Genomic DNA, 24,305 nt, shown 5'->3' with positions numbered 1-24,305 from the left:
TTCACGTGATTCTGTCTGTCCAAAAAACAGCATGATTTATCCTGTAATTAACTATACTGTCATTCAAGTTTTATCTTCGTTGTCATGCTAAAGAATTACCAGCAGTTCAACATTTTTTTCTTTATTTGCTTTTTGCCGAGAGTTGGACGAAAACATCAATACCACTCTCCAGTGTAAATAGTAAATATTTAGCTGCTGGTTAGCTTTGCAAAATGACTGAAAACAGGGAACAGCTGGCTAGGCTTTGTCCATAAAGGTAACGAAATCCCTATAGCAGTAAATGAAAAGCTCACTAATTAAATGTTGCATTTTGTTTGTCTAATCGAGATAAAAACTGAAGTGCATAAACGACAAATTACACAATCTACTCAACTCTAGTATTTCCAAAAGGTCAAACTAACTTTTAACTTATTTAAATTGCCAGATGCTGGATACATCTATATAAAATTTAATTAAACTAGGATATAGAATTATGTTAAATAATATATCAGGAGGTCCTAAATGAATATAAAAAATGTATTTATAGATATTTTTCCGCTCTGGGGGCAGAGAAACTAAAAACACATAACAAACTCTCACACCACTTTATGAGGCTGACATGGAGAGTGTTTTAGTTGCAGATTTACACATCCAGTGGACACTGAGCAACATTAGCGTTTATCCAGAGTCATGTTTCTGCTGTATACATTGTTCATCAGCTAACCGCCAAATATGGCCATATCCACACTGATACATTTTCATTATAAAATGAAGTTTAAAATAAAAACAAGCTCTGTTAACACTACTGATCTAGCATTGTTTCAGATATAATCTCTGTCCATACTAATACTCTTGAAAACATGCCGTATATCATATGACCATTCTCATACACTGCACATGCCGGTGTAAATGCAAAGGAGATTGTCTAATCTCAGGTTGGTTGCTTAGTCACAGAATATACTACAGAGAGAGTGAAAAGTAAGACCAGAGATTTCTTTGCTTGGACTGACGACAATGTGAACTGACGACAAGGTGAACTGTTACTGAAATATATAAATATGAGGTGGTCAAGGTGGCAGAAAACAGATTAGGGGTCGTTGCGAAGCAAATACAGCGACATATTACAGCAGTAACATTACCGGGAGCATTATCCATCACTTAAGGAAGCCATGGCAATAGATATTATGTTTCTATTTGACATGTCATAACTAATAAGACCCCAACAGGAAGCAAACATAGATGTCGGCGACATCATTTTCAAAAGTCTGCCTGCTCAGCCTAAAATGCAACCTTGGAATTTTCTAATTAAAACAGAGTCAGCAGTCTTATCAAAGGTTTTCTTGTATGTCGTTCCAAAAAGCCAAAGAAGGGTGGAAAATTGGGGGTTAACGAAGTAATAGTCATGCATTTTAAAAGAAAGTCTGTGCTGGGCAGGTAACGTACAGACTTTAAAAAAAGAAAAAGTTTAATAGACTTTTTATGATAAAAAAAGCTGCCTCCTGCTGGAACAAAAATGGTTGGCCGGCCGGAAAACAAAAACAACACGCTGCCAGACGCTAAAGCGCTGCAGAGTTAGGTAATGGAAGTGATACCTTTTGCCGCAACTTTAAATAAATTATCTGCAATCTCTTAAGTTAATTAAATTCAAGTCAATTAAAGACTATAATTACAAATCACAATTTGCCTCAGAGGGATTTACAGCATACGTCATCCCTCTGTTCTTGGACACTCACTGTGACTAAGAGGAGAACAAAAAAGGTGGAAACCTCTGGAAGAGCGACTGAGGAGGGATCCTAAACAAGACAAGATTTTTAACTCAGATAATGTGATGCAAGACAAACAATAACTTTGCACACCCGAGCCTCTCTCAGCTCACTGACCTGCTCTCGCAGCCTCTCCTGATGGCCCATGATCGCTGAGGCATGATGGGGGTATTTCTGCTTCAGATGCTCTAGGAAGGCCTCCCTCTTCTTGTCCATGTCCGACGGCTGCATAGCCAGGATCTCACGGGAGCCGCGGGCTCCCCCTAACGTGTGCCTTCGAGGGACAGTGCGACTGCCTTTGGCGTCCCCTCTTGAAGAGGACGTCCCATTTGGGGAGGCCTGTCTGCGGCTTAGGTGCTGCACGTCCTCTGGGGAGGTTACCTTCAGGTTGCTTTTGGTTTGTTCTGAAGGGAAACAGAAAGAAAAGGGTCAAAACATGAGCTGTGTTGGTGTTTTGACATTAACTGCAAGTGCGTGAGTGTGTGTTGTGCTTCCATGGGTCATGAAGAGGGCATGTCACTGCAAATTCAATCAGCTAAATGGAAATCATTAGGACCGTAAGCTCCTCTCTTTTACCATAACATGCTCCATGTGACCAAGTAAAGCAAATAACTTCATATGCAAAAGGTTGTTAATATTCTCTCCAGATACTTCTCTGAAATAAACATTGTTGGCCCAGTTCATTATATATTCATGCTGTTTTACATTTCAGCAATAAATCCACAATTTTATGTGACAGACAGAATATTGGTGATGAAAGCAGAGAATTTAAACAGCTGTTCGGGCTTCTTTCCTTAATAAAAAAGCCAAGGATATCCATTAATGTGAGGAGACAGAAATGGAGAAACTCTGAAATGATTTCCAGAGCATCTGTTTATACATCCAGAGTCTGGCAAAAAAATGTGAGTTTGAGAAGAAACGGCTAGATGCAATAAGTTTCATTGAAGGTTGACATTTTAATTCAAAAATATTAAGAGGAAATGTTTTTTTTTCTATTTTTGATGACTGTGTGACACAGCTGTTCTCCACTGAACACTATGAATGTGTGGTTTATATCTATACTAATATGACATTTCGCATCTTTCTGAATAAGTGATCATTTTTAAAGAAAGCTTGAGCATTACTTAAACAGCTATTGGATATGGTTTCCCTTTTATCACACATGAAACATCTTGAACCTCTTGACTTAAAGGACTTTGTTACCTTCCCCAAAGCCAATTCTGGAAGAGAGTTTTAGAATGTGTTTTCAATATGAGGTGAGTTAACTACAAAAGACAGGATAGAAACAGGGGCAAAATGTCCAGGAAAAAAAGAAGAAAAAAAAAAGCTAAGGAAAAATTGCATTTATTTTTGAAAGAAATCAAGCCAATTTGCTCAAGTCGCAAAGGGTTAATGGTGTGATATGCTATGAAGTGCAATTTCAGCACTATTATTTTATGATTAAGTTCAGTCGCACTTGTTTTAAAAAAACTTGTTTTCACAAATAAATACTTTTTCTAAAAAAACTTTCAGTAATTGTGTAAATTTAACATATCATTATCGGTTGCTAAAATAGCAAAAATTTTGTTGAAGAACATAATGACTTTTTTAGGACTCAAAAGTCAAATACTTGGTAATGGAACTTGACTTGGACTTGTCAGTCTTTGCTTGAATTGGACCTTGAGACTTCCTTGTAACTTGCAAAACAATAAATTAGTTCTACATCTGTTCTAAAACAAAAACGTGGACGCTCAAGATGAACATTTGATGTTTAGGCAGAAAATAGATTAAATAAATACAGCCTCCTTAGGCAAATAAACATCTTTGCAATCTTATCTTTTGCTAAATCCATCAGGTCCTCAGATATACAGAAACAATCCATCAATCTGAAAGCTACCTCATGAGACTCTATAAGAGGAGAGACAAGAGGAGACAACATAGATGGCAGCAAAGGGAGAGAGCTTCTCGAGTGTGAAAACAGAGGGGAGAGAAGCAATAAAGCGGGCTGATCTGCTGCCTTGTTTTCTAGACAGGAGGTAGAGCTATAATGTGTACCTTTCAGAGGGTAATGGTGGAAAATAAAGGACCTCTTACTGAGTTCAGCTCCTCAACAGTTGAGGATGGATATTTCAAGTGATTTTCTCCTGTTTTGTGGGTGGTTTAATATGGCTTTTCTGCTCTTCTTTGAAGGCTTGAGAGCACGCTGTGAGCCACGGATGAAAAAGGAGTTTCTTGTTTGTTTCTCAAAGACATGTTGGGACGAAAGTAGATTTAACTAGTGCAACAACCTGGGAAAACTCACACTTAGCAGCTGCTGCAGTTGTTAAACTTCTATTTGATGTACTGTGCCATGATAGTCCCTTCAACTACATTTCTCCTTTCTGTCTTCAAATCTACTGTTTTTTCCATTTTCACCTGCAGATCTCATAATAAGCAGGCCTAATTTTTGCGAAATACTAAGTGGTGTGTGACGATCAAGCCCTCGTCACTAGCACCATCAGCCCAAACCCCCACCCTGCTCAAGTTCACAGTACTCTCATGTACTTCCAATCCTATTTTTAACTCCCAAACACAGTTTCTCCACTGCTAACCAAATTACACTCAGCAGACAGAATACAGTCAAACCCCACAGATGATCACAATTTATTCGCGGGTGGCATGTCAGAAAGCTCATTACCTTCCCCAAGTGAACGATCTTTGTCTTCATCTGCTATTTCCTCCTCCATGGCACTTTGGATCAACACACACAGTGACGGTGGAAAGAGTGAGGCTGGGAGAATCAACTAACTGCTTGCTTAGAGATTCCAGACGTAGCTCACGTGGAAAAGGGGGCTTGAGATAGGCCCTGCCCTGCAGCCCCAGGATAGACTGGTGGGGGATTTAGAAAGTCAACTGCATTCCAGGACACAGAGCGACTAGCCCCTCGCCCTCAGGCTAAAAGTGCTTCTGCTACCATGGAGTGGTCATAGACTGAATGTAAATGTCTCTGAGAAAGACAGAGTATTGGTAAAGAAGATACTGACAAGAAGAACATTTTCTCCTCTTAAAACCGGACGCTGATACTAACAGGTGTCAGTCAAACCGTCTGACACACTCACATATAAATATACACACACATATACGCACAGTCTGTTCTTTATCAGGACTTTGTCTGCAAGCTGTCTCTTGTTTAACTCTCTATCCCCGCACAGAGGCCCACCAGACACAAGCACGCATCCAAATGTGTCATAACCTACTTCTGAGCCACATCCAAACTGCTCTCAGTGCACGGCAGCCAGCTAATATGTGATCGAGTTATCTGATCAACGCGACACACTAAGACAAGCGTGTGTCCTGCCAGCAGTGTTGTTTCCAATTAGGGACCACACAGGAGACACCCCAGTCTTTATGTTTGTTCCTTCTCTGTGGTTTATTAAAAGCAACACTGTCCTGTTTGCCTGACAGTAAGCAAACATGCTCGCCGGCTTCATATACTGTTCAAACACGTCAGATGCCGGTATATGTGTGTTTATGAAAAAGAGGACGAGGGGGGGAGGGCTGCTAGTCGGCATGAGATCATTTCTTCGCAGCTGCTGATGTAAGTGACCTGATCTAAATGTGCAAGAAGGAGGCACAAATTGACATACCTTAACAAGAAAACGTGAGAGGATCAATGGCCCAGTTTGTGGGCCATGTAATTGAAAGTGGTGGGGCAAGCGCATGAACAAACACAACACCGCAGCTGACGGATGATGTCTAACATATGGAGACAAGTCTGCATCCACCCACTCTCTCCCTGCTTTCACCCGCTCACGTGCTCAGACTCTCAGCCACAATAGGCAGACAGTCAGCAGGCCATGGGAAAAGGATCATGTCATTATACTGTGGAACTGAGTTAACTTTGTGCCGTGCTTCCACTCTTTACAATGTTATTTGTACTTGGGAGCAGAGTACTGATCGATGCAAGGACCCTATTGAAACTGAAGGAATCGTTATTAATTATTTCGTGCAATGAATTGCATTTTTGAGGGGCTAAAGGTGCTTGAAAAGTCATGGAACTTTGCACATGCATCAGAACTGGTGGAAAATGTGATATTTTATGGATCTTGTGCTCAGGTATGATGAAGTGGCTCCCTCCAAACTTTTAACCGTTGCCTTCAATATATGTTTCCCCTAAATGTGCGAAAATTTGGGGCACAAAAGTCTCTTGGAGTGAAATCTTAAGTGAATTTGCCATTTACAGGAATTGCACTTCAATGAACTCCTCCTAGAAATTTAACCTGATCAACTTCAAATTTTGTCTGTGCCATTAAAAAAGACATAAGAGATTAAATGTTCTTAAAATTTGGAGTTTTGTCAAATGGCTGTGGCTATGGCAAGGTGTCAAATTTCCAAGTTTTGCCAGGAAACAGGAAGTGGTTTGTAACTCTGCTGCACTTGGTCAAATGTGCCCAGAAACTTCACATATTGGATAAGAGTCCCAGCCTAAGGACATCTATAGGTTCATATTGAGTCATAGTCATAGCCCCACCTACTGACAACAAGAAAAAGCTTATCAAACCTCATCCGATTTACATGAAATTTACATGGTCTGGTCTACACATTATATACCGTAAGATGTCATTAATTACTGTAGGTTCTCTAGTCCTACAGAGTGGACACAGGAAGTGGTGCAACATTTAGAATAAGTCATTTTCAGCACCACGCAGGAAACAAATTCTAAATCATGCATGCAACGTCCAACAGCTGCGTAAATGCACATCCATGTGGAATGGCGTCCTGCTAGTATTGCCATTGTGTATCAAAGTCTGAGGGCCTGTTCATCCTTAATGTTGATTAAATTCAAAGAACCCCTTTGTAAGGAAATAGTGTAATTGACTTTTTTGGCACACAAACGTCACCTAAAGCTGCCTCTCCTGCATAAATTAGTGATTTCCTATGTTTCCCAGAATCATATGCAACAGCCCCCAGGAGAACAGGCTTGAACATGTTGAGCAGATGGTGAGAGCAGCAGCTATAGCATAGTAAAAAATGGTATTGCATCCATTTCTGATAGATTTCACCCTGTAAAATAGCTGAAAGCAGGAAAAGTGAGTCCACTAAAATGAACTTTCTTTACTCTAGTCTTCATGCTACAAAACTTTGAAGGTTCCTTTGAAAATACCTATATTATATATTGACTGACAGGCAGCAACAAAATGAGCCCAAAGCCACCACTAACAATGTTTTATTGTCGAATTTTTGTGCACAGTCATTTGATAAACTGTTTCAGAGGGAATGACATTTGACACATGGCCAACATAAATTTTGATATACTTTCACGTTTTTTTCTTTTGTTTGAACACTTACATTATATGTGAAAATATATAATCCAATGTCAACTGAAAAATATGGTCTGAAATATGAAAGACTTCTAAATACTTTTCATCTTGGCCATGGCAGTTAGTGTCACTGTTTCTGTGTCAAAATTCTTCTGTCAAAAAGCTGCCAACCCTCAGTCACAAATAAAGTGGCTCTTCCAAACCAAAAGTCACACCCTGTGGTCTGAACAACCTGCCTTGCTGCACTTTTACTGTCAGCGTTCCAAGCCAAAAAATGACCTCCTTCAGCAGGGTGTCACAAGGGATGTGCAAGTGAATTGTGTCTCGCTCCAATAGCTTAAGAATGTTGCTCTCTCTTTTACAGCTGCCAGTGTTGAGTAAATGATGGTCCCCTCATTGAAAGACAACGTGGAACACTTGCCCACGAGCACCCAGGTCTTACGAGGAGCGGGGCCTCCTGCTGTTTGCTGTTACTTTCTGGTTGTCACTTATTTATGGAGGAATGTATCCTTGTGCACCCTCCCACTCTCCCCTACTATTACTGTCCCATAACTATGCAGTTAGATACAAAGCCCTGTTGTGTGCAATAAAAGCAGGGCTCACATAGCGATACCCTGAAGCCATGAATGGTAATACACATAACAGCGCTGGTCCACTGTTGAGTATCTGACAGTATTTTTATTATGTAGAAGTTATCGGAGTCGGGATATCTGATGATCCTTTCATGTGGAACTGAGCCTAGTGTACAAATGGATCTTATTTAAATATGATTAGAATAAATTAAGCTTCTAATACACTGCAATAATAACCAGTTTAACATGTCAATTGGACCGAGACATTTAATCTTGTTAGGAAAACGCTGCCAGTGGGCTGAAACAATAATGACCCATTACAAGATTTCTAACTATACTAGTCTGTTGGTCCATTAGTTCAGTCCAAATATCGCCATGAATATTGGATTGCTATGAAATTTAGTATAGTTTATAGTATATAGTATATTCATAGTTTCTAAACAATGAAACTTTTGTGATGCCCTGACTTTTCGTGCAGTACCACCATGAGGTTGACATTTGTAGTTTTGAACGAAATGTCTTGACAACTATTGGATGGACTGTGGGTGCCATGAGATTGTTCCAATGGTCTATTATTCCAAAATCCCAATAGTCTAAAAATGTCCCATTGGATCAAAAGCCCATTTGTCCGACAGGCCATCATCTCAAAAACAAACCCACATCACTGGGAACATCTACTGCTACAACAACATACACTCTCCCTGTAGTTAGAAAGACTCAGGGCCTGTAATTATTTGGCAATCAGTCTATCTTCATCATATCAATGCAACATGGAACGCTACACAATGCCAACCAGGGAAGAGGGATTGTTGGATTACATTTCTGACTGCGAGGTCTGACAGTATAGCTTCTTGGTGATTCATCAGGCAATTAGGGTTTTAGAATAATAGGCCATCTGAACTATAGGCAGTCCCTGGACTTTGGAGGTGGAAATTACAGTTCAGTTTTCTTACTTGAAGCTTTTCATTCATATCAGTTTAAAGATTTGTTGCTTGTTTTTTTTTTTTTTTTAAAAAGCAAAGCCAACTGCACATTAGCATGTTGATGTTAGCATTTAGTTAGAAGCACTCATGTACAGCCTACAAAGAGCTGCTAGTGTGGCAGTAGACTTGTTTTATAATGACAATGTCCTAAAGTGACATAGATAATATCTTAGGTATAATTAACAGCAACAACAACAATAATATTCATAAAAACATCTTGAAATAACTTAAAAATGTGAAATGCCAAAATCTTATTCAGTTGTTTCAAATCCCAGTTACATCTTAAGACCCAGAACTAGAATGATAGCTAAAAACTGATAATAACTCCTGACATATTTCCCACTCCTCTGCATCTTGTGCCTAAAGAACCTTTGTTTCCCCGTTTGTCGTCCTCCCAGTGTCAGACCGAGACCACCTGATTCTGTGCCCTTCACCTATCACGTTACTTTCTTCCGCTCACAGTCAACGCTGCATGCTGAACCTGCCAAGCTACAGTAAAAGGCTAATGTGACAGAGTCCGTGGAGGTGACCTGCTCAAAGCCCACAGAATAAGCAGCTGATTTCTACACCGGCCTGTCACTGATGGCTGATCCGATAGATAAGATAAGCCCTTTCGTGCAGGTAAGTCACACCGGAGTTCCAAATGCCCCCGCAATGCAGCCTGACCACATTTTTCACACCAATTACACACACACACACACACACACACACACACACACACACACACACACGGACATTCACACACACGGACATTCATGTACTTACACTCAACTGCAGGAAATATCAGACTTCCTATCTGCGTGTCTGTTTCACTCTTTGCATGGTCAAGTCATAAAAACTACAAGTTTCAGGCATGTCAACACTTTTGAATTTTGCACACAATGGGAAAAACACACCTCGTGTGAAAGTGATTCCTGACAAAAAGAAAGGGGAAGTAGAAACTTTTCATAAATAGGGGGGGATTTCACTACCAGTATAGCTTCAGGCTCACTGCCAAAGAAAATTTTTCACATAGAAATCCACCAATCAGAGAGGCCATTGTGAATGAGGCGACCTTTACCCCCAAGTCTTTCCTTGCAATTGGCTGTGGATCAGTGCTGCTTTGTTTTGATTTGGGAGGTTGATTACACAACATTCAGGTCCCAATGTCAAGATCCCTCAAGAACAATAACCTGTTATTTTTTCTCTTTATGCTGTATTTGATCAGAACGGGCGTATATAAATTCAATATGGTTTCAAGTTTTGAGATAATTCAGAAATTCTGTTTTTTTCTCTCGATTTTTTTAATTCTTTCCAAATTACCTGCTCTTACATTTTTCCGTATGACTAAACCACATCCTTTTCCTCTCTCTGTGTTTACATGACCCACTGATTCAAAGGCGAACCCTAAGCTGCGTTGTATTTGGGACACCATGAAATTGTAAACTACAGCACAGTTGACACACTGTTTCTCAACTATGCCCTTTCCGGCTGTTCTCCCCATTAAAACACACAAGTGTCCCCTCCTTCAGAAATAAAATACCATAAAATAAAGCACCACGTATGAATTATACATATGAAGCTGACAAATAAAAAAATCTCATTAGTGGCTTAAAAACGTCACTGTGAATTCAGATGTCAGATTCCTCCCCTGAAGATCTGTACTCTTTTGGCTTGTGAGTACATGACCGGATTTTCCTCTCCTTCTCTTATTTTTGCATTTTCCCCTTATTCTTCCCTCTCTATCTCACACGTAACACGACATCTCCCTGCTGCTGCTGCTGTGCTCCTGTTAATGAACACTGGTCCCCACCTACTCTGGCCACCTGCAAAGACCATTGCAACATCTGTCTCAGCTCAGATAACCACAACTCTGTGGTACATAGACTGATTGCAATGCACCTTTCAATTAGGATGCATGTGTGTAAGAGTGGATACGTACAGTGAGAATATGTGTGTGTGTGTGTGTGTGTGTGTGTGGTCAGATACAAAGGCCTGTCCAGACTTTCCGCTCTGGTGAAGCCTTATAAACAGACAGGGCTGCCAAACTGACAGGCAGCAGGCCAAAAGATATGAGTTACAGACATGTGGTCTAGTGTGCGTGTGTCTGTGTGTGTGTGTCAGCGCTGGGAATAGTAGCACTGATGGTGGGGTGAGCGGATGTGATATCAAAACAGCCAGCAGAGAATCTGACAGCTTCACATTGCAAAATAAAGGTTAAATACATATGTATCACACAGAAGACTCCCAACATATTCAAGTACGGCTCTTTACTGTAGCTGGACTCAGTGAGGCAAATTGATTTCACTGCTGCTTTACCTCCAAGTGGAACTGCTTATTCTGAGTGGGTGAGACTTGTAGATCTTTACCTCAAGTGAATAGTTAATGCCCTTCCAACTGAATGGACTTCGACAAAGTTTGACTAAGTGTTCGTAATCCTGGGTGAAATCTCCATTGACATGTCTGCTAGTCAGTAATCTCGCTCTTTCCTTCCTTACTCTTCTTTTTTTCTGCTGCTGTTGAACAAAAAACAATCTAAGAGGAGCAGACAGAGGCAGCACAGGCCTGATACTTCCCTCTAAGACAGCCAGAAGACAACGCAAACAAACAACTTTTATTGGCCGGCTTCACCCATCAGCACAAACCTCGTGTCTGTCGGCTCCCCCTCTCTGACACACATCAGCACCAGATCAATCTGAATCAACTATCCAGCTTTTCCACACTCAACATGTAGTTTCTGAGATGTATCACACTTTCATCACACCAGGGGGTGCTGTTGAAGATGCATGATGTGCAATGATCTGAGGGGGAAATTCTGTGTATGAGTGTGCTACCGAGAAATGGTGTGTTTGTATGCATCCTCAATGTTGCACAAGGAAACAAGCTCTAGCATATTTCCTTTGTCATTTATTAACTGAGACACTAAGTGCTGCTTAATGAACCGCTATGTTTGTTAGTGTGTCTCTGTGTGCGATTGTGTTTGTGTGTGTGCGTGTGTGTGTGTGTGTGTGTGCGCGCCCACGTGTTTGCCAGTAAACCCCAGCAGTGTGTACACTTCATTAACTCGTGGCCAGAGTAGGTGTAAGTCAACCTAGCCACCGGCTCAGATGTCTGCGGGTCTCCCTTGACAACCGTCTCTGGGCCAACAGTGAGGCCGGTGGCGTCCTGAGGGGGAGGGATGGGGAGATGCTCAGAACAGCTGCAGCTGGGAGGAGGAGGATATCCACCCAGGAGCCAGAGAGGAGGAATGCTGCTTCTCCTCCACCAAGAGAAACTTTTTTGTTTGTTTGTTTGGAATCTGATTCTGTCTGGTACTGACCATTGAATCTTCCCGAGGGATGAGAATCTCCTGAGATCCACCCTGAACTCTCTCCCTGGATAAAAGATAAGAGTGCACCTGACTAGTAAATACTTCACTGCAGTGAATTTACTCACACCAAATCCCCCGTGTGAGTGGCTCATCTGTTTAACAGCCCACCAAGTGTGACTACTGCTGGGTATTATTTGAATGTTTGATAATAGTGCCGATTCCATATCTGAGTTTAAAATGATACTTTTTGCCAAGCCAGTGAGTTGTTATATTAAATGTACTCTAACCACAATGATAAAAGGGACAGAAATAAAAAAATAATAAATAAATACTAAAATTGCTACTTAACAAGGACAGCAATTCAACAGCGCCAAAAATCACAGGCTTCAGCTTAGCTATGATACAAAAACTCAACACTGTAACCTTAATGCAGAGCTGCTGTCTGCATGCAGATTTCAGTTGTTATGGCTAGCATGGATGGATTACTAAACAGGTCAACTGAGTCCAGGCCCCGGGGCCCAGAGTGTCAGGGCCCCCCCCGGCCTTCACTTGAAAAATGTCACTCAAATTAACATGTATCAACCAGGAAGAGACTCAAAAGACCATAAAACACCTTAGACAGACAAAAAATGTACTCATAGAAACACAAGTGACCTCAAGGAGACTTAAACAACCACAAAGAGATGCAAAAGAAACTACAGAGAGACATGCAATTACTGAGAAGTGGCAACACAACTAAAAAAGACACAAATACACCTTGAAGAGACACAAAATTACTTCAAGGAAACACCTAACAACCACAAAGTGATGCAAAGGAACTACAAAGAGACACAAAAGTACTAAGTGATAAAAAGACCACCAAAAAAAAGACTTAAATATACCTTGGGGAGACAACAAATGCCCTTAAAGAGACACCAAATGAACTAAAAAGACAAATATACCACAGAGACCCCAAAAAACACATTACCACCAAGAGAAACAAAACCACAAAAGACGCATAAAACATATCTCTGCCCAGTGTCTCTCCAGAGAACCATCATCCCTCCGCTGAACTCTGGCTATGTGATGATAATTTCATGGTGGACATTAGATTCGCCGATTCAGACTTTTACTGCAGACTGTTGCCTGGGTATTGCAACAGGAGCTGCATGAGGTGAGAGAAAGTGGAATTCTCAGGCCTCTCAAACTGTGTGCCTGTTGATAAGATATTTCTTATCTGTTTTGTTAAGTTTTCTCTGTCAACAAATTCAAGTACACCCAGCAGAAATTCACCAGCGATATCAAAATACATACAGAAACACATATGCATCCAGTAAATAAAAGACAGGGCTTACGCTGCATAAACAGGCTTAAAACACCAAAGAAGCACCTGCTCTCATTATCTTGTGATAATTAAATGGAGTAAGACACATTTAGAGACAGACGTTTATGAAGACGCACTTGAGATATCACAGCAAAGTCCAAAGCAAATTGAAGCAACTTTAGTTCCCTTCACTGCAGCGGGTTAACTATGCGTTCAGTGTGCACATGGCTTCCATTTAAATATGCCTTTCAATATGCCTGCTCTCACACAAGTTTATTAAAAAGTGATTGCGCTGCAATTGACTCTCTTCATAGTGATAAGCAGCTTAGGTCCCACACTTTGCCAGCCAGTCAATCATGTGTTCTTCACTTTCTCCTCTGCATGCTAGAACAATGTAACCAACATGAACCTAAAGCTTAATATTAATTAACAGCTCGGGAATGCACTGAAATGAAATAATACCAAAACAGAATAAGCCATATCGTAAATTCGCTGTTTGATGTTATATGTTTAAAAACAAAAGGTATATTATTTCAAAATGTACCCTGCAAAATCTGATAAGTTGATTTTACTCTGAAAACATCTAGGAAAAATGTAAGTCAGAATAAATATTATAGTTATTTTTACTTTATATCTTATTGTTACTTTTACTTAAATGTAGTTATATTTACTTAATTTTGTGAAGTTGTTGCAAGTCAAAAATGCCAAGATTAGTTAAATATATCTTTCAAAGTTTTACTAACCTCAGTAAAGCACATTTGCTGAGCTATATATCTGTATTCTGCCGGTTGCATACTTTTTAGTCACATGTTAAGAAAACAGAACTCACAGATCTCCAAACTTCATCATTAGCAAAATCCTATTTGTCATGATGAAGTTAAGTCAGACTAACTTGGTCAATTGAAGCTGCTAGTACTTAGAAAGAACAAGGTTATTTCACTTGTCATTTTTAAGTCGCAACAACTTCACAAGATTAAGCAAATACAGTTATACATATATATACAGTTTCCAAGATTATTTTAAGTAAGATAAACAGATTTAACAGTGAAGCGTTCAAACCAGGGTTTCAACAGGTATAAGACACTTAAATTTAATGCTTTTTAAGACCTTTTGAAGATAATTTTAACCAAATTTAACAATGATTTTTGGACAAGTTATTCTTTTTTTTATTCAAGCACTGCACGGAAGTATAAAGTAGTAGTGAGTTAGGTTGATCTAAATTTTGCTGACAGGTAAGTGTAAAGTAAAGTTACATATTAGGTACAGTGGTAAGTTTAAAGGCTTGTAACATAAAAAGGTGCACTTTTTGACAAAGAAAATCAGACATACATAACTTAGAAAAAAAATAGGAATTAAAAAGAACTCAAAAATTCAAATTTGAGACCATTTAATGACTATTAAGGCCTAATATTTCTAAAATCAAATTCAAGACATTTTAAGACTTTTGAAGGACCTGCAGACACCCTGGCTCAAACACATTAAAACAGTTCACGTTTGTACTCCAGGTGTCTACAACTGTGAGTGTAAAATGGCTGATGAAACCGAGTGGCTCCATAAGGTCCTGCTTTGGCGAGGTGAGTGCTGCTGGAGCTGATAAGTAATGCAGGTGGTAAGGGATGTGAAATAGGCCCTGTTGTGGGAGAGGCACTCTGAATCCTGGGAACACTAGTGCCTCTGTCCCAGTCTTTATCTGTGAAACCTGCTGCGTGCTGTCTGTGTGTCTGCAGCCGTATGGATGTGTGCGTATGTGTGGGTCAGTGGGTGGACTGCATCCAAGCTTAAGGCTCTGTGGAGCAGAAGGGGCTGCGAGGTTGGTGAATGTGAACCGTTGGCCAGGCCTTTTCAGATGGAGGAGAAAATGCATGCATAAACTCTGTGTAGGCTAAGTGCATTCTTTCCCCTCAATGCTCTGTGTACAAATGGGAATGCTATAGATCTGCTGTGGATATATGGTGTGCATACATTTTCAAGAACTGTAAAGGGGGAATCACAAGAATTCAGGTGATCGACTTGAGTTGAAGCAAGAAAGAAAACAACATCAGCTTTATTGGTGTGGTTGCAGTAACGGAAATGTTACCGCTTTCCCATGGGAGAGGGGGAGAAAAAATGAGCGCCTGCAAAGTTTAGTTTCACCACAGAGGGGCCATAACACACAGCCAGGCAGGGATCAGGTCACACAGTGCATGGATGGCAGAGGAGTGTCTGTGTGTGGGCACAATGCTAACTGCACAGCAGTGCCAGTGATTGATTTTACTCTGTGTACATGAAATAGTTACCTGGCATCATATTGCCTCCCGTGTTATTGGCCTCTGTGCTGTAATTAACCCCTCCTCCTTGCTGCACAGCAGGCTAATTTAATGGCCCCAACTATAAAAATTTAAGAGGGAATGCAACAGGCAAGGCAGGGTGTTTGGAGATCTTATTACAGAGACGTCTAAAGTTACAACTTTAAAGCTGTTTTAATCAATGCTTTTGTTTTGTCTTTCCACCCCAAACCATATCACTGCACAGACGGTAGTGTGCATTTACTGCTAGCTTACCCAAGCACCACTGAGCTAGCTAACATTACAGCTCAGCTGAAGAGGACGCCATTAATGTTTACATCTATCATGCTCTGCCACGAGAGCCACTCGTCCATTAGTGGAAGCAGGCTTCCTTCTGCACAATGATACGGTTGGCAGGTGTAATTTGGTATAAAGAAAATAGTTCCTGCATGAGTAACCGAGTCATGAGACATTGCTGTTGAGTTTTTTTCATGTTGTTGTTGTTTTTTATGCTTTGAGCACCACTAGCTGAGTGCCATCTAGTCCCACTATATTCAAGAGAAGGCAGACATCTCTACAGCTGATATCTCCAACACTCGCACCAAATCAACCACAGTAATAAATAGCACTACAGCGAAGGGGGGTAAAATGTGTATTTTTGATTTTGTGGTGAGTAAATAAATGTTCATAATTTGACAGAGTACCAACAAACATATTTTAAACAGGTGTTTACCAGACAGTCACAAGCACATTTTTTAACAGTGTAGTCTGCATGTAGGGCACTGACATGTCAGCTGTGCAAAGTGATGAAAAGGCCACTGTTACAGTCCTTAAAGACAACAGTTAAAGCAAATTTAAAATTCCCCAGTGGCATGACCTCTCTGGCTTGAAAATGATGCTCAGCGCTGCATGGTCTGTACCAAACATGGTAAAGCAGAAACCGGTCTATTCATGTGGACAGGCACAAAGCAGCTCCTTCAAGTGTTATTAAGCTAGTTAAATTATAATTCCCTTAGGGCTATATTTATGTCTCTCTCCTCTTTGGGAGAGCAAGTCCTGCTTACCCTTTGCTCCATGGCAGAGGCAGGAACTGTCTGAAATATATTTGTTTTAACACAAGCCTAAAAATAACCTCAGGGAAAAAGCACACAAGACACAAAGGCTCCACGATTTGAGAGGGGGGAAAAGACATTTTCAGAGATTCTACTATTTCAGCCTCAGGAGCTGGCCAGACTCTACCGGGCCGAGTTCTCTGATTGGTTATTAATGACATCATCCCCAGGGCCAGCCCCCCCCCCCTCGTCCCAGCCCCACGATGTCATCAGTGCTGAAGCATCTCAGTGATGTAATGCAGGGAGGTACTCAAGCAGCACCCCTTCTTTCTTCTCCTGCCCTCCTCTCTTCTCTCCTCCGGCTTCTTCTTTCCCTTTCCTCTCTCCATCTCCATCTTTTCATTACGCCCTTTCCGCTCATCAGCTGCATCCAGATTAAAAAAAATAAAAATCCCCTCCCACCTGTTTATTAGCGCTCAAATACAGGGCACAGAGATGTACAGTTAAGCCCGGAGCTCTTAAATGGCTCCTAAAAAGACGAGGAGAAATGACGAAAGGAGAGCATTTAGATTTTCCTAATCCTGTCTGTGTCCTGCAGCTGTAATTAAAATATGGATCACAGATCATGACCGCATTTTTCCCACAAGGTGTGACTATAGACATGAAAATCCAGGTAGGCATAACGTCATCAAGTTGCAGCTGGATAAAGAGCACGAGCAGCTTCAAGACAACTTACACTACAGATACAAAATCCAACTGTGGCACATAAAGTCCAACATGTGAGTGTTATGTCAGCCCGTTCCCATTTGATTTATTCAGACCATTTCATCTTTTTGGCTAGGCCTTCACATCTGTTTTTTAATCACAATTTGTGAGAGTGTGTGTGTGTGTGTGTATGCGTGTGTCCTGGGCAAACATCCAGAGCTCAAGCGGATTAGCGAGGGGACTCTACCCTGATCAAAGCAGCACAGAATCCAGCTTACTGGGACATACTGTGTAACACATAACCCCCTTGGAAATGATACTGTAGATGCTGCAAACCCCATGCTGTATAGCTCCAACTGCAATGCAGCATAGACTCTTAAAAGGGTAAGAGTTTAACATTTGTTTCTTTCAAATCCTGTGCAAATTCTGGTCAGAAAAAAACCCCTCTGTCCTAAGGCTGAAATTCAAAGAACCGACACTCACACTAAGAGCTATCATCAAGTGTGAAGTATGCAGCTGCTCCATTGAAACTGGACTCGTTAATAGTCCAAAGAGAATGTACTGGTTGTTTCTGGAAAAAAAAAACAAAAACAGCCAGTAGAGATTCTCCTCCTGACATGGATACATTTTTGGTTCAGAATTTACAACAACATAATCACAAAAACAAAAATTCAGATACAGCAGGAAAAATATTTTCACATGCTGCTCAAAAAGAGAATAAGAATGTCTATAGTGCAGTAGGTTTTTTTGGACACAGTAATTTGTGTTTCACCTGGGCCTTCCAGTTGATATTTTATGTCAACAAATCATAGAAGGGCGATGAGTCATGTTAAAGGAGTTGTTAGAAATCTGTAGTGAATTATAACCTGACTCTCCAGCTCCCCTAAACTCTAAGGAGTGATTCAGTGTCTTTCAGCTCATTGTTTTGATTTTGTGACTAACAACTTTACTGTTTGGTCCCGTCTCACTTCTTCTATCAAAACTGTTTCCAGCAGCAACTTGAAGCTTTGGTGGGAAAAAACTCGGATGAATCCGCTTTTCACTACTTTCCCAGCATACAGGAGATGATATTGGCTAGCTGGCGAAAATAATGGAGAATTTAGCAGCTAAAGAGCCAGACTGTTCTCTCAGGAGTTGGTGGAGACCAAAACAGAGCTAAAGGCAGATGTGGGAGTAAGTCACACATGTGCAAGTCACATGAAAGTCCCAAGTCACTGTGGCAAGAATAAAGCAAGCCAAGTCCCTGCTGTACGTCAAGCGAGACAATGTAAGTCATTGCGCCGGTCAAACAAGTCACAAGTCAAATTCTGATGATCCAAATGTTAGTTTTCTAGCTAACGTTGGATCAGGTAACAAGTTAGCTAAAAATGTATATATTCACACACTTCCTTGTAACAGATGAAGATGGATGTCTTGGTGGATATCACTGATTTTTAAGCTGCAGATTTTGCATACAACTGTTCTCTCCTTACAGTTGTCATCGACAACATAATTCCCAATTCAAAAATCTTGTCCATCATTTTGGAAATCAAGTCCTTCTGAGATATCTGTTTCAAGTCTAAGTTAAGACTCAGGACATAAATTACCAAGTCAAAGTCAAGAGAAGTCTCTTATCAGTGTTAGTCAAGCAAATCTCAAGTCATTCATCAGGTAGCCATAGACAAAACTCAAAATAAAATCTCTTATCATATATCTTATCTCATATCTTCTGGATATGTAAGGAAGCAACTGTTTGCTAAACTTCCACAATATTAAGGTCATAAAGTAAATGTGTTTCCAGCTTGTTGTGCTGCACTCAAGAGGCCAACTACACCTGTAAATTCTGATGAGCATTTGTCATAACTTTTGACATAATAGTCTATACAAGTGCTAGTACAAAGTGAAAACAATCCACAGATTACAGATAAAAACAGTCTTTAGTTACAGCCCTGCTTGCGATTGTTGCACATAATGCCTTGCCGCACATCTGCAAAGAAACTCAGCTTTAGAGTTCTGTCACGATTATTGGTCGACTCTAATTGGAGCCCGCTGATACCAAGTAAGACATGCATTATGGATGCACTCCCAGTAAATTCAGATTGAGATAGTGACTGTAATTAAGTCATTCTCCAGCTCCACAGAGAGTCCTCCATCAAACTGTCTGAGCTTGACTGAGAGACCAAATGGGATGTGTCTGAGTCTAATAATAAAAGGCCTCTTCAACCATAGCTGGGATCTGTCAGCCTGAGCAGATACTGAGGAGCTTTTGGTGAAATTCACAGAAAGCCTTAACAGAAGGTAATAGGAATTGATATCTTAATATGTGAACAAACCACGTGAAGCACATTCTCCCTTTGAATGGCTTGTTTCATGATTGGCAGCTCACTGGTCAGACAGGAATGGCTGCACGTGCATACACATGCAGACGGCTAATACCGTACCCCTCGACTTCATACATAGTGAGATGGTTATTTTGTGATGCCTCTGTGGCAAACCACCGTCATCCACCACCTAATGGCTTTAGCATGTGCCTGGCAGCCCATTGGCTCCTGCGGTCTCAGGTCTCAGAGAGCTGAAATGAAGCGGGGCATTGTTGTGTTGCTGCCGGGGAAGGATACACAGTCTTGTGAAAGGAAAACCTGACGGGAAGGAAACCTCGAAAACAAAGCGCTAAGACAAGGTGATAAAGGGCACGAGGGGACGGAACTGTGCGTTGGTGTGAGGGTGAATGTGTGTGTTTCCCCTCTTCCTGCCATTATAAAAACTAATGGAAATGTTCAGAACTTCGTGGAATGTTCTGTGGCCTTGAATTTTAAGGTAGAGCAGAGTGGGATCTTGGGGGAATGGAAACTCTAAGCAAACCAATTACTTGCCATAGTTTCCCCCCATTTATGGGAAATGTAATGATAGACTGGTAAACCCTCTGACTGCCCCATAATATAGATATTATCTGCTTTAAAATATAATGTTGTGAAGGAGCTTTTAAGCCAAAAACTCAGAGGAGAGCCGCGTCACTACTGGGCAGGCTAAAATGGAAAATACCTATTAGAAAGGCCTTATTTCCATTTTCAGCTTATGAGACTGCTAAAATATTACTAAAATGTTTTCACACTAGGGAAATATTTAACTTTTATTAACACTGGCAATGCTAATGAAACCCATTCAAGGTCTTGAGGTGGACAGAAAGGTAAAAGACTTCCTACAACATTGAAAATGTCAGATTTTACAAGATGGCTTTCATTACTCTGAGAAGAGCCTGGGGGAAAATAGCTCACTGGCACATGAGTACAGTCTGGAGCAGAAGACCTAGAGGTTAAAAAAAAGGTTTAAAAAAAAATAATAATAAAAAAACCTCCAATAACTGTGTTATTTACTACAAGGTTAATGATTGTCAACAAATCCAATCAAAAGACCAAAACCAATGATAAAATGGATCACAAACTGATCTTATCAACAATTTATTTAGCCCAAATCTAGTTTTTCACTCTGTCCCATAGATTAGTGGTTCCCCAGCTTTTCTTTAAGGGCTCAACACAACAAGAAGATATAAAAAAACTTGTTGCAATGAAGACTGACTATAACATCGTCTCATATCGCTCATGTATCGGCCAAAAAGTTGCATTTAAACACACCTCAAAGAATGTAGTCAACGGCCAAATAGCACACTGTTCTGCACCTACATGAGAGGAAATATCTCTCTGTAACATCAGACGGCTGCAGTCTGTATTTGTCATTAAAAAAGGGAAAACTGAAGGACCAACAAGAGTGATTCAAAACACTAATAAGCCAGTTAGCACATTAACAATACAACCCCAGTGATGAAAGATAATATTTTGCATGTGCCAGCAAGCAAGCCACTAAAGAGCTCAAGGACAAAAAACAATTAATGATCTTACCTAATATAACAAGTTTGCTTTAATATCGTGCCCTTATGATTTTGTTTGATTTCCTCACTTGAGTTTGTATTCATGGCACAGAGCTGAACTACCAATTGGAGGGATTTCATTCATCGAAGCGCTCTGCGGGTTCAATGGTGATTCAACGTGCTGAATTAGGACAAAAAGGACCGACAAAGGCCAAGAAGTGCCAACGGTGCGGAGCACACTGCAAGAACTAGGGCGGCAGGTGCTCATGAACGGTCCAACATTGACCACCGGCCAGCAGCCGGCCTGGTGTGTCACGGCCCTCTCAAATGAACTCAAGTACCCCTTCATCAACACCAAATGTGTTCATTTGAATTTATCACAACTGGATATTATTTAACACTATTTACAATGTTTTTTATCATACAGTCTTTACAACATTTTGCAATACTGTTACAGTATTTTTTATACTATTACAGAGTCCAGTTAAGATAGTTTGGTCAAGTTTGCATTTGTTCTATAGAGGCAAAAGCTAGATATTGGCCAATTCAACCATTTTGCAATTAATTTGAGGAAACAACTTTACTGATTTTAGTCAACTCTTTCAGCCATTTATCTATTACTTTTACTCAGTTAACTTTTTAAATTGTATATTTATTATTATTGACACATTAAATTTTAGCTAACCATTTAGACTTCAATGCTTGCATTCCAGGTACTTTCATACACTCTAAACTGCAAAACTTATAAAAGTTAAAGTTGAGTAAATACATGGATATATGTTTTATTTATCATTATTTGATTATTATTTTGACATCATATTCTTATCTAAATACTTTCATATTTAGTTGAGCTGTACCACAATATCCCCTGGAAATGTCAGAAGTACTCCTGTCCAAAAGGTTGGAAACCACTGTTATTGAGTTCCATGGTTTAAAAAAAAAATGTCCAGAAACACATACATGAGCCACACACCGGGTCATCTACTTTGAGTCAGTCCATCATATACTATCCTGGCGCCACAGAAACTACCAAGCACACTATCACCACAAATGAAAATGGTATGCAATTTACCAATAAAGTACACAATTTACTCCTGTTTGAGAAACTCTCATCTGCATCTATCATATTCAACCAAATCTTTCATTAAATGCTGAATGGATTTAAAGTTAAGAGGTGTCATTTTTGTATAATCCTACGGACTTAAGTAGAGTCCTCAGAGTAAACAGACTTGATTCTGTGCCTTCACATATCCATACACAGTGAAAAAATGGTAACTCCTGTATATCTGTCATTACACTGAGCCCGTAATGGTTTTATTTGATACTCTTCTGGGCCTCTTTCCAGTATTTACATAGTCCAGTCTATTTATCAGTCAGAACAGGAAGGAGCTCTCTAAACAGCCAAAACAGACTGAGTAGAAATAGACAACAGTTTCCTCAAAACTTCCAACTCCAGAGCTCAGGTAGCTGCCGCTGTTCCCAGAATAACCCGGCTTAACGAAAACATCCTGTGTGTCACAGGCTTTACAGAATATTTTCAGAAATAGGACTTAAATAATCTCAACCGTGGCTAAATGAGAGTATATTGAGCTTGTTAGGCAGGGGGGCAATTATGACAATATGCCACGATAATGACTCATTACCTAGCGGTCATTTTGGTCAATAAAGGATATAAAAATGCTAACATCTAAGGGAAAAGGGCAGGACATTGCAGGTTGTTAAATAGGGCTCAGGACAGCAGTCTCATCCATATTTATTGGGATTAGGCAGCTTTAATACTCAAATTCAGACTTTTCTTAATTAACAACGCCTTAGAGGACAGTTGAGTTGAGTGCTTTATACGCTTTAAAAGAATGATGTATGCAAACACAGTTTTACCGGTCTGACACATAAGGGCATTTGTGATTTGTAGAGACAAATCATAATTACAGGTGCACTTATACTGCATTTAATCTTCCCTCTAATATCAACCTCATTAGATTTGCCATTTTGCCTAATGATCAATTTGCTCTGAGACGGTTGCAGACAGGTGGACAAAAACATGTGAACATGAACACAAAACATGTCTGTCACCAGACAAAAACAGCTCCGGTACGTTGTTGTGTGTTGTGTGAGGCCCCACGTCAAACCGTATGCCTAAAGGAGTGGATGGATGGGAGAGGCGGGGGGATGTTTACACTGAGAGAAAAGAGCTGGGGGTTAATAGTGACTGAAGAGTGTCAGAACAGTGTCGGCTTGAACCTCTCACGCCTCCGTCTGAGCTGGTGGGTGGGGAACATTTGTCGTACCCCTGTTCTTATCCCTGCCAGAGAGAGAAGAGTCGGCAAAACAAATGACTTCACTGAATAGGTGGAGTCAATGAAGTATGTTAAACTTATGAGCGTCAAGAGGGAGTAAAGACTTATTTCCGGAATGCAAAAAAAAGTTTCCTGGGTCCACCCATTTGTAGGTTTAACCTAAAGTGACTTTTCCCAATATGCTCTTTGCAGCAAGGCCTACAAAAAATCTAATTTTTTGTCTTGGCAAATTCTCCAATAACTCCACCCGCATCCGACATCACAACAGGAAGCATGATTTTCCTCTGTGGATTATCCTTGTCACAGTAAAGCCTACAGAATCGACTGCTGAGGTCTAACATACGCCTCTACCATTGCCCGACAGCACAACAATAAAAGACAACACCAGGAAAACACATTTGCAATATCACTGCTTCCTCTACTTGGTATTTAGAACTCTGCAGGAGAGATTTTCTTGCATCCCAAGATATTTATTTGGAGCTGAATTTGTTCTTTTCTGCTTTAGATTTCATCTTGAAACAATCATTCAATTCCACCCAGACCAGTTTTGAATATCAAATAAAGAGAGCCTGGGAAAACTCAGAGGAGTGACAGTAATGAATCATTATTAGCTGAACTACAAATTGCCACCTTATTAAATCATTTTCTGCTGGTCTGTCACATTTCTCTGTGCAAGTCATTAAAATGTTGACATTAGCGGCCGACTGAAAGTCATTTCACTTGCATCCAAGAGGAATGCAAAAAGCCTATGTGTATAATAGAAATAGCTTATCTTCTGCCTTTTTAAAGGGTGCCAAGATAAGGTGGCATATACTGTACTCTCTTACTGTCATTGCAGGAATAAAAGATTTTCAAAGACTTCCTTCTACTGTTCCATGAAAAATTATTTAGCTCAAAATGAGGTCAATTTACAACGACTAGAAGTCAATTAATATGATAAAGATTTTGTCTGATTACACCTTGCAATCATTTCCA

General features: G+C 40.3%; 1 protein-coding gene across 8 annotated transcripts in view; it reads right to left on the bottom strand.

Moving 5' to 3' along the window:
- Nucleotides 1–24,305, bottom strand: part of si:ch211-285f17.1 (sickle tail protein) — a 135,528-nt gene that overhangs the window by 55,473 nt on the left and 55,750 nt on the right. For 6 of the 8 annotated variants that reach the window (XM_042510691.1, XM_042510686.1, XM_042510690.1 and 3 more), the window contains exon 2: nt 1,860–2,146. In XM_042510691.1, coding sequence (XP_042366625.1) covers nt 1,860–2,146 — 287 coding nt within the window. Of the gene's footprint in view, nt 1–1,835; nt 2,147–4,398; nt 4,471–24,305 lie in introns of those variants that run through there. The other 2 variants (XM_042510692.1, XM_042510687.1) reach the window with 2 other exon arrangements.

The sequence above is a fragment of the Plectropomus leopardus genome, chromosome 21 (assembly GCF_008729295.1).
Source record: "Plectropomus leopardus isolate mb chromosome 21, YSFRI_Pleo_2.0, whole genome shotgun sequence".
NCBI lineage: Eukaryota > Metazoa > Chordata > Actinopteri > Perciformes > Serranidae > Plectropomus > Plectropomus leopardus.
Note: the sequence above shows the minus strand (reverse complement) of the source record. Positions and strands in the feature narration are given on the sequence as shown.